Source organism: Biomphalaria glabrata, chromosome 9 (genome assembly GCF_947242115.1).
Source record: "Biomphalaria glabrata chromosome 9, xgBioGlab47.1, whole genome shotgun sequence".
Lineage (NCBI taxonomy): Eukaryota > Metazoa > Mollusca > Gastropoda > Planorbidae > Biomphalaria > Biomphalaria glabrata.
Window position 1 is genome coordinate 10,940,259 of NC_074719.1, and position 11,383 is coordinate 10,951,641.

The 11,383-nt window shown below is 40.5% G+C and overlaps 1 protein-coding gene across 2 annotated transcripts in view; it reads right to left on the reverse strand.

Annotated features, from left to right (window-relative positions):
- Nucleotides 1–297: 297 nt before the first annotated feature.
- The window catches only part of LOC106067851 (organic cation transporter protein-like), an 18,672-nt gene continuing 7,586 nt past the window's right edge, over nt 298–11,383 (reverse strand). For both annotated transcript variants that reach the window (XM_056042816.1, XM_056042817.1), the window contains 7 exons: nt 11,039–11,193; nt 6,002–6,170; nt 5,126–5,335; nt 3,977–4,203; nt 2,654–2,832; nt 1,066–1,217; nt 298–648 (listed from right to left, as the gene is read on the reverse strand). In XM_056042816.1, the coding sequence (XP_055898791.1) occupies nt 396–648; nt 1,066–1,217; nt 2,654–2,832; nt 3,977–4,203; nt 5,126–5,335; nt 6,002–6,170; nt 11,039–11,193 (1,345 nt within the window). In that variant the 3' untranslated portion in view covers nt 298–395. The remainder of the gene's footprint in view (nt 649–1,065; nt 1,218–2,653; nt 2,833–3,976; nt 4,204–5,125; nt 5,336–6,001; nt 6,171–11,038; nt 11,194–11,383) is intronic.

Here is an 11,383-nt window from a genome sequence, read left to right on the forward strand (position 1 = left end):
GAAAATCAAAGTAGCTGGTTATTATGACTACTTAGTAATTATGCCACTATTAAGCATATTTACATCAATTGAAATTTGGAAACTTTAAAGCAGTCTGTTAAGCTCTACAACTTCATTCACCAAACTTACATCTGAGCACAAATACATAATTCTACAGTTGATATTATCTATCTATCTATCTATCTATCGTCTGTCTGTATTATAGATATATATATGTATATGATAGATAGATAGATACATAGATAATGATAGATGGATAGATAAAACTACAAAATCAATGACTAGAAATTCATGTAATGTTATAAACAGTATTTACAATTTATTGTGGTCAATACACTGCCCACTATAGATAACATACATGAGAAATAAATATAGATCTATTTTTTTTTTAGCGTTTAAAATCTAGCCAGCAAGATACTTTCGTTTGGAATCATTTTGTTCCGGTCCACATTTTTCACTTGTTCTGTCGTCTGCTTTTGATTATGTCCATTTGTATCTGTATTGCTTTGGTCCAAAACATGATCATTGGCAGTTGACCTGTGGTGGGAGTGACAGTCTTTATTCTTCGGTGTAGTGAACTTTTCTAACCCCTGGCTGTTAAACACAGTTGTTTGACTTAAGATTTCGAGAGTCTTGTCTTTTGGAAATCTTTAATGAGAAAGAAAAGAAATGTGTTTAGATTTGTATAATAATAATAGACAAGTAAGGGAAACTACTTCTACCGGTCTTTGCTATACATTAAAATTTAATCTCATTTCGTTAATAATATCCGATTATATGAATCATTTTTTTTTTTAGTTTTTATGAATTTCCAATTATTAAAGATTAATAAAATTATTTTGTTGTTGTTTTTTTTTCAAAGATATTGCTGAAGATGAATATATTGAAAAGAAACGACAAAATTTTTTTTAAAAGATGATTTATTGGTAGTTTTCATGTGCTTCAGACTGACGTCAAGATTGTTCCTCAGGACGTCTGTCCTAGGACGTAATAATCATTGCTGAAGGAACGTCCGATATTTATTCAACAAAAAAAAATATATTTGAAAATGAAAAATACAAAAACCTTCCAAAGTTGATGGCTTCTTCTACAGTTTCCGGCAGTTTTTGGTTAAGGGTCTCCGGTAGAAACAGTGTGAGAATAGCTGTTATAATCCCACACGATCCAAACACGAGGAAAGGCAAGGCGCTGCCGGTAGAGCCACCCACTATCACACCCTGGAAATGCCGACAAAACAATGGATTGATTAGTTTTGAACGCTACACAGAGTAGAGACGTTTTTGAGTTATCTTAAAAAAAAATTACACAGAATTTTATTATTACTAATAAACTCTAGCGGAAATTTCCATACATGGTGGAAAATCTATAAATAGTTAGCTTCTAGGTGTATCCGACGTACAAAATAAAACAAGAGTTGATAAGTTAGGTGTTTTTTTAATGTATGTTGAATAGGATAATTTTGTGTAGTTTTTCAGTACCGCAGAACCCAATGTTCTACGTTCTTCTTCCGTTTTGTAGCAGAAAAACAATTTGAATATGGAGGAAGCGTTACAGTTTCACTCTAGGACTTCCAAACTTACTTTAAAAGAAATGTTCAACTAAATAGAGGAAATAAAGAAGATTGGATACAAAGATGAACTGGCACGCATGTCCTTGACATTGTTCAGTTTATCGTGATAATTCCTAATTGTACTCAGTGGCACTAAAACAAAGGGGATACACTCTGATTTTATTTATAACTGTAAATAGATTCTAGTTTTTATGGAACAGTGTAATAACCATAGACATATATTAATATAGACTGGAAAAGGGAAATAACTTCATGTAACTTGAAAACATGTATATCTATTGTTGTCGGATTTGCATGATCTTCAGTCTTAGAGATTAAACAAAACTACACTGCTGTATAATAAAGTACACAAAATTGCAAGTCTCAAATTTTCGTTTCATAAAACTCTTTTATCGGCAAGTCTATATTTTATTTATGTCTATGGTAATAACCAAGTGATTACAAATTATCCAGTTTCTTTTTCACAATCTATTTTTCAATATATATAAATAATATCGCAATATTATTTTCTTACGTGGATTTGCATACATGGCGGATAGCAACGGATAGCTAGCTTCGTCCATCGTGGTTCGATGATGACCACTTTTGTTATCAAGGGGGCTGAGGCCTTTGCACTGGGGTTTTGCTCCTCCTCATGTGGCTGGTGAGACCTATGTGAGCCTGGATTGTTAGCTGCACACTGGACAGTTTATTCAAGCTGGAGGTAGTCTCATCGGCATTGCTTTTTTTCTCTGACGCTTTTCTTCTGCCAGCGCTGATCTCTTTCTCAGTAAATTTTCTTAGGACTTTTTTTTTAATGAGTGAACTAATCGCCCCAACACGAATTCATTTTTTTTTCTTTTCTGTATTCTATTAGATAAATACTGTAAACTTGATTTAAAAAATCGAAAAGGAAATTATCGTGTTTAAAATTTATCCAAAAAATCCCCGATACGCTTTATACAATAAATGTGTTTGTTATTTTAGTGTCTTATAGCCTAGAAGTCACGTGATTAAGGAAACAACCGTTAAGCTTATGCTTCCTGATTTCCAGTTCGCTACAGTCTAAAATTATAACCTACAATGATTAGTTTAGTCTATTACCAGATCTGCTATATAGGGGGAGACCATCCCAGCGATTCTGGCGACCATTGAACAGGTACCCACCATCCTGTTTCTCAGCTGGGTAGGGAACAGCTCAGCAGTCATCACGAACATGGTGGCATAGCCACCGGAAGCACCAAATTTGCCTACACTGGACAGGAAAATAGAGACCCAAGGCTCTGAAAAAAAAATTAGAGTCAAACATTAGCAGACGACAATAAGAGAGAAGATTCTGGAAAATTTAAACAATAAAGCTCGAACTAAAAGATTAACATAAAGAGCGATGGTGCAATGGAATTTGATGGCTGGTAGCAATACAAGTAGGAAACGAGCAATTTTTGTCGATCTTGTAATTAATTCTCTCCAAGGTAACAATGCTCTTTTTATGATTACAATATTTTGCAAACATGTCCTTTTGTATGCAGTGGCGTAGCATGATAATATTGGGGCCGGGTTCCAAAAACATAATGGCGTGTTGCTCCCCTGGCAGAAAACCTGAAGTTTGAGTGTAGCTTAAAAATAAAATGGGTCAGTTTCTGTAGCATCTTTTCAAAGTGAAACCTAATAGTGCCATTACAGTAAAGACATCTTACAAGTAATAGTGCCATGTCAGTAATGACATCTTACATATAATAGTGCCATGTCAGTAATGACATCTTACATGTAATAGTGCCATGTCAGTAATGACATCTTACATGTAATAGTGCCATGTCAGCAATGACATCTTACATGTAATAGTGCCATGTCAGTAATGACATCTTACAAGTAATAGTGCCATGACAGTAACGACCTCTTACAAGTGTCATGTCACTTAGTGCTTGTCTATGGACCCCTTCATTCACGACTCGACAATGGATCATCTACTAACAAGCCTACTCATGTAAATAATGAGATGAAAGCATGGGCTTTAACTCAGATCGACACGGTGTCAACCATACAGCACTTCCCCTACGCTGCTGATATGTCCAAAGGAAAGGAAGTTACTGATACAATTTGGGATCTGAGGCCACGCGGATTCTTCCAAGGTGTAGCACTGAAAACCAGCTCCTGATTTTTTTCTCATGCTTGACTCCGGAAGCCTTTCCTATGTTTGTGTACAACTGTAAGGCAGCAGTGATTTGGATTCAACACTTGGTGCATCTTCTTATAATCAAGGGCTCGGTCGCAATGAACCCCCACCACATTTCACCCCACCGCACCATGTTAGCTGCGCCACTGTTTTGTACGATAAAACATTTCAATAAGAATGAGAATAAATGTTTGTTGTTTGGAAGCTAACAAAGGGAAGATAAACAAAAGACAATAATCCAACTCCTACCTTACCTTTCGTTTTTAAGAAGGCGGGTATGACAAAACTGAGACAGGCTCCTCCACTTAGAAACATAGCGAGACAGTGAAACCTTTTCCGTCCTATACGAGGTATAGCCAGCAGACATAAAGTATAGCCCAGTGTTTCGACCACACTACTTAGGAAGAAGTTGAGATAGATATCTCCACCTAGAGTAGCCACATTGAAGGTTAACCCGTAGAAGACCAAAGTCACTCCGAACCTAAAAGATAGACAAAGATGCGTGAAAACAGACGATGTCAAAGTTATTTTAACCCTTTATTCAGGGGGTATAAGTATTGTTAGGCGCTACCGCGGTGTCTAATGCAGATAAATCAAACGGAGGTAACACTCAACGAGATCCAATAACACCAGCGAAAGGTCGAACAATCTATTTAAGATAGTCGACGCTGATACTAAAAAAGTTTAATAGCAATGAAGGGAACCATCGAATATCAGCTAACTCTATACGTTCATACAATGCTACCTATCTCTAAGGCGTCCTGGAAGTAGTCTGTTTACATCGGCTGGTATTTCGTTCTGTCTCTAAAACCTAGTCTTGTTTGTACTAGTCACGTCATCGTCAAAACTTCCCCCTAATTCCGAAACAAATAACTAATTCCTAATCGTACTCTGACAGTATATAGATCAATTAGGATTCGAACTCAGCTAATCTACAACACTCGAAATGTGGCTTAATTTTCTTAAAAGGAAGGGGGGGTAATATGTAACACATCCCCCCCCCCACCTCTCAGACTGTTACAAAAGAAAAGATAAATCAAAAGTAAATCTGGATATATCGGACAGTTGCAGGGAGATTCGAACAACAAAGGTGCTTAGTTATCCAAATAACATAGTAAGGAAAATGAAAAGTTCCATTGATTATCATGCAAAACTAGATGCATAGCGCGTAGGACGTAATCAGCTTTTTTGAAGTAACGTCTGAATTTTATAAAATATAAGATACATGTATCTGCTTTACTATGGAGGAGTCAGTCAGGGTTTTGGCTTTTATAGATGGCGATACACACTAGTAACAGTTTTGAGAATTCCGCAAGGTCAGCTGGCGAAATACATAACAACATTAAAAAGACAATTCTATAAATATGTGCTGCCTATCAGGCTATTATGTGTCACCATCGTACCAGTTAATGAAAACGATTAGCGCTCTAAGGGCAAGAACTGAGTATTTAAAGATGTCAATAAATTTCCCAGTGGAGTTGCCTTCCTTTTCAACGTCCACAATAGACTCGGGTAAAGTTGTCTTGTTGGCACTAGCAATCTTGTCCAGTATGACCCGCGCTTCTTGAAGTTTTCCTCTGTTCAGAAGCCATCTTGGTGACTCGGGCATAAACCTAGTTGTGTTACCAAATACAAACAGCACGTTAATGTTTAATAGATAAGATATACAAAGGTAAAGCAACAGTTTTAAATTATTTAAGTTAATTTACTGTCACTCGCTATATGCTTTAAAATGTGTTGATGTATATAGAATATGGGATAGATAAAGAGATAGATTGATAGAATGATTGATTTATTGATATATATATAGAGAGAGATTTATTGATTGTTTGAGTGATTGATTCTATTCCTTTATCTATAAATAGATCATCAATCACCAATTTCTCTCTCTCTTTCCCTTTCTCTCTCTTTCTCTCTCTCTTTCTCTCTCTCTTTCTCTCTCTTTCTCTCTCTTTTTCTCTCTCTCTATCTCTCTTTCTCTTTCTCTCTCTTTTTCTCTCGGATGGATAGGATAAATAGAGAAAAGGATCAATGAATGGATGCATGAATGAAAATATGAGAGAGACCATGAAAGAGAGTTTTTTTTTTTAATTTATAAAAATCTTTGTTTTAATATTTTTTATAATTGATACAATAAACTAAATAAGTAAACAATTTATGAAAGCTAAGCCTAACAACTAAATTTTTAACATTAATTCACATATGAAAAGTGTTCAAGAGCTAATACTTATTGTGCGATGAGATTAAAAAGCTACCATATCCTAATTCTCTAAACCTACCACCAGATTATAAAGAGGAGAAATGTTGGGCAAGACAAGACTAGCTGCAGAATCTTCCAATCTCGAATGGCATAGGCGGCACCATTTAGGACAAACAATCCAGCGCACCAGAAGTAGGTGATCAACACCCCCACTTGAGCACGCCATACAGGCCCCACCAGCTCAATAGCTGTATTAAAAGAAGAAATTAAAAAATAATTACTTTAATTTATTCCTGCATAACACGCTGAACACTGGATTCTTGTACTGCTTTCTAAAAACGACAGATTCTATTAACTCTTTAGCTCCGTAATTATTGTCCACGTTCTGGCATATTCTCTCATTGTTCACATTTTGTACATTCTACCTTGTTATGTTCAAACTTCAATAACATTTTTGTTGGTAATCAGAAAATGTTACTTTTGGTTAAGAATTATAGAATGCATGGTCTTTTTATACAACACAAATTCCATTTTATAAAACCAAAAATTAATTTAATCAAATGTGGTCAAAATCAACGATGGTATCGTTAATTAGTCGCTCGAAGATCTATAGACGAAAATTTTATAACCCATAAGACTCATTAATCCTATTGTATATATAGCGTGTCTTCTTTCTAGATGGATGTAATTAGGAAGCTCATTACAAGAGTGTCAAGGGTTAATTTAAACTGCTAAATGATTTACATCTCAACATTGTTATTGTCTTGTAAATGTCTTTATGCAAATTATATGCTGTATCGGTTGTCGTTCTTATGTTTACATGTGCTTGTAACTCGTCCGTAAGAATGTGTTCACGAAATGTGTGTTGTGTAGTCATTCAGTGTATTAAAGCCATTCTAAGCAGACATGGCTTTCGACTCTGTTATTATTATGTTCATAACAAAAGTCTTTTTGACCTAGCCAGCCATTACATGTGTACAGGTTAAAAATCAGCTCGTTTGTGCTTATTTTAGAGTTGAAATTGCAACATTATTACTATGGAAAAAAAATTAAGCGCTAGCAGAGTTTTTGTTTATTAAAACCTTCCGACATGGCGAACATGCTAACTGTTTACATCGACTTTTGTGAATGGACACCTAGTTTGAGCCTCCAATAGAGAGGGGGTGAATGGACACCTAGTTTGAGCCTCCAATAGAGAGGGGGTGAATGGACAACTAGTTTGAGCCTCCAATAGAGAGGCGGTGAATGGACACCTAGTTTGAGCCTCCAATAGAGAGGGGGTGAATGGACACCTAGTTTGAGCCTCCAATAGAGAGGGGGTGAATGGACACCTAGTTTGAGCCTCCAATAGATAGGCGGTGAATGGACACCTAGTTTGAGCCTCCAATAGAGAGGGGGTGAATGGACACCTAGTTTGAGCCTCCAATAGAGAGGCGGTGAATGGACACCTAGTTTGAGCCTCCAATAGAGAGGGGGTGAATGGACACCTAGTTTGAGCCTCCAATAGAGAGGAGATGAATGGACACCTAGTTTGAGCCTCCAATAGAGAGGCGGTGAATGGACACCTAGTTTGAGCCTCCAATAGAGAGGGGGTGAATGGACACCTAGTTTGAGCCTCCAATAGAGAGGGGGTGAATGGACACCTAGTTTGAGCCTCCAATAGAGAGGAGATGAATGGACACCTAGTTTGAGCCTCCAATAGAGAGGGGGTGAATGGACACCTAGTTTGAGCCTCCAATAGAGAGGGGGTGAATGGACACCTAGTTTGAGCCTCCAATAGAGAGGAGATGAATGGACACCTAGTTTGAGCCTCCAATAGAGAGGCGGTGAATGGACACCTAGTTTGAGCCTCCAATAGAGAGGGGGTGAATGGACACCTAGTTTGAGCCTCCAATAGAGAGGGGGTGAATGGACACCTAGTTTGAGCCTCCAATAGAGAGGGGGTGAATGGACACCTAGTTTGAGCCTCCAATAGAGAGGGGATGGATGGACACCTAGTTTGAGCCTCCAATAGAGAGGGGGTGAATGGACACCTAGTTTGAGCCTCCAATAGAGAGGGGGTGAATGGACACCTAGTTTGAGCCTCCAATAGAGAGGGGATGGATGGACACCTAGTTTGAGCCTCCAATAGAGAGGCGGTGAATGGACACCTAGTTTGAGCCTCCAATAGAGAGGCGGTGAATGGACACCTAGTTTGAGCCTCCAATAGAGAGGGGATGAATGGACACCTAGTTTGAGCCTCCAATAGAGAGGGGGTGAATGGACACCTAGTTTGAGCCTCCAATAGAGAGAGGCGGTGAATGGACACCTAGTTTGAGCCTCCGATAGAGAGGGGATGAATGGACACCTAGTTTGAGCCTCCAATAGAGAGGGGATGGATGGACACCTAGTTTGAGCCTCCAATAGAGAGGCGGTGAATGGACACCTAGTTTGAGCCTCCAATAGAGAGGGGGTGAATGGACACCTAGTTTGAGCCTCCAATAGATAGGGGGTGAATGGACACCTAGTTTGAGCCTCCAATAGAGAGGGTGTGAATGGACACCTAGTTTGAGCCTCCAATAGAGAGGCGGTGAATGGACACCTAGTTTGAGCCTCCAATAGAGAGGCGGTGAATGGACACCTAGTTTGAGCCTCCAATAGAGAGGGGATGAATGGACACCTAGTTTGAGCCTCCAATAGAGAGGGGATGGATGGACACCTAGTTTGAGCCTCCAATAGAGAGAGGCGGTGAATGGACACCTAGTTTGAGCCTCCAATAGAATGGCGGTGAATGGACACCTAGTTTGAGCCTCCAATAGAGAGGGGATGAATGGACACCTAGTTTGAGCCTCCAATAGAGAGGGGGTGAATGGACACCTAGTTTGAGCCTCCAATAGAGAGGAGATGAATGGACACCTAGTTTGAGCCTCCAATAGAGAGGCGGTGAATGGACACCTAGTTTGAGCCTCCAATAGAGAGGCGGTGAATGGACACCTAGTTTGAGCCTCCAATAGAGAGGCGGTGAATGGACACCTAGTTTGAGCCTCCAATAGAGAGGGGGTGAATGGACACCTAGTTTGAGCCTCCAATAGAGAGGGGGTGAATGGACACCTAGTTTGAGCCTCCAATAGAGAGGGGGTGAATGGACACCTAGTTTGAGCCTCCAATAGAGAGGCGGTGAATGGACACCTAGTTTGAGCCTCCAATAGAGAGGGGATGAATGGACACCTAGTTTGAGCCTCCAATAGAGAGGCGGTGAATGGACACCTAGTTTGAGCCTCCAATAGAGAGGCGGTGAATGGACACCTACATTGAGCCTCCAATAGAGAGGCGGTGAATGGACACCTAGTTTGAGCCTCCAGTAGAGAGGGGGTGAATGGACACCTAGTTTGAGCCTCCAATAGAGAGGGGGTGAATGGACACCTAGTTTGAGCCTCCAATAGAGAGAGGGGATGGATGGACACCTAGTTTGAGCCTCCAATAGAGAGAGGGGATGGATGGACACCTAGTTTGAGCCTCCAATAGAGAGGCGGTGAATGGACACCTAGTTTGAGCCTCAAATAGAGAGAGGGGATGGATGGACACCTAGTTTGAGCCTCCAATAGAGAGGCGATGAATGGACACCTAGTTTGAGCCTCCAATAGAGAGGCGGTGAATGGACACCTAGTTTGAGCCTCCAATAGAGAGGGGATAAATGGACACCTAGTTTGAGCCTCCAATAGAGAGGGGATGGATGGACACCTAGTTTGAGCCTCCAATAGAGAGACGGTGAATGGACACCTAGTTTGAGTTTCCAATAGAGAGAGGGGATGGATGGACACCTAGTTTGAGCCTCCAATAGAGAGGCGGTGAATGGACACCTAGTTTGAGCCTCCAATAGAGAGGCGGTGAATGGACACCTAGTTTGAGCCTCCAATAGAGAGGGGATGAATGGACACCTAGTTTGAGCCTCCAATAGATAGGGGGTGAATGGACACCTAGTTTGAGCCTCCTATAGAGAGGGGATGAATGGACACCTAGTTTGAGCCTCCAATAGATAGGGGGTGAATGGACACCTAGTTTGAGCCTCCAATAGAGAGGGGATGAATGGACACCTAGTTTGAGCCTCCAATAGATAGGGGGTGAATGGACACCTAGTTTGAGCCTCCAATAGAGAGGGGATGAATGGACACCTAGTTTGAGCCTCCAATAGAGAGGGGGTGAATGGACACCTAGTTTGAGCCTCCAATAGATAGGGGGTGAATGGACACCTAGTTTGAGCCTCCAATAGAGAGGGTGTGAATGGACACCTAGTTTGAGCCTCCAATAGAGAGGCGGTGAATGGACACCTAGTTTGAGCCTCCAATAGAGAGGCGGTGAATGGACACCTAGTTTGAGCCTCCAATAGAGAGGGGATGAATGGACACCTAGTTTGAGCCTCCAATTGAGAGGGGATGGATGGACACCTAGTTTGAGCCTCCAATAGAGAGGCGGTGAATGGACACCTAGTTTGAGCCTCCAATAGAGAGGCGGTGAATGGACACCTAGTTTGAGCCTCCAATAGAGAGGGGATGAATGGACACCTAGTTTGAGCCTCCAATAGAGAGGGGGTGAATGGACACCTAGTTTGAGCCTCCAATAGAGAGGGGATGAATGGACACCTAGTTTGAGCCTCCAATAGAGAGGCGGTGAATGGACACCTAGTTTGAGCCTCCAATAGAGAGGCGGTGAATGGACACCTAGTTTGAGCCTCCAATAGAGAGGGGGTGAATGGACACCTAGTTTGAGCCTCCAATAGAGAGGGGATGAATGGACACCTAGTTTGAGCCTCCAATAGAGAGGCGGTGAATGGACACCTAGTTTGAGCCTCCAATAGAGAGGCGGTGAATGGACACCTAGTTTGAGCCTCCAATAGAGAGGCGGTGAATGGACACCTAGTTTGAGCCTCCAATAGAGAGGGGGTGAATGGACACCTAGTTTGAGCCTCCAATAGAGAGTAGAACTCATAAGAATTGCACCCACCCCTTTTTAGAATTTGTATTATTATAAAAAGGAAAGAGAAATGTTGCAACTATTAATACAAATCACTATTTTTGTTTATTTAAAAACAAGTGGTCACTCACTTATTGCCCAAACTGGCCAACCTCTCCTCACTTACCTAACACAAAGCAGCACATGTAGATGCCGATGTCTCCAATGCCCGTAAAAAAACGAAGAACAGCCAATGTTATGAAATTCGGGGCGAAGGCCAGACTAATGCTTGATGCCACCTGGGCCACAATAGACACCAGTAAAGCCTTCTTTCTTCCAAACCTTCAGCAGACAGAAAATACAAAATAAACACTTTAATACTTTTATAAAAAAAATATATAAATATATATCTACAAATGACAGAACGTGGAATTTGTGACTAAATGGCGTGAACCGCTTGGATACCTATATGGAGGGGGAGAGTTCAAAACCCAACTTGAGCTGATTTGTGTTTGATAAGCAGCTAAAAGAG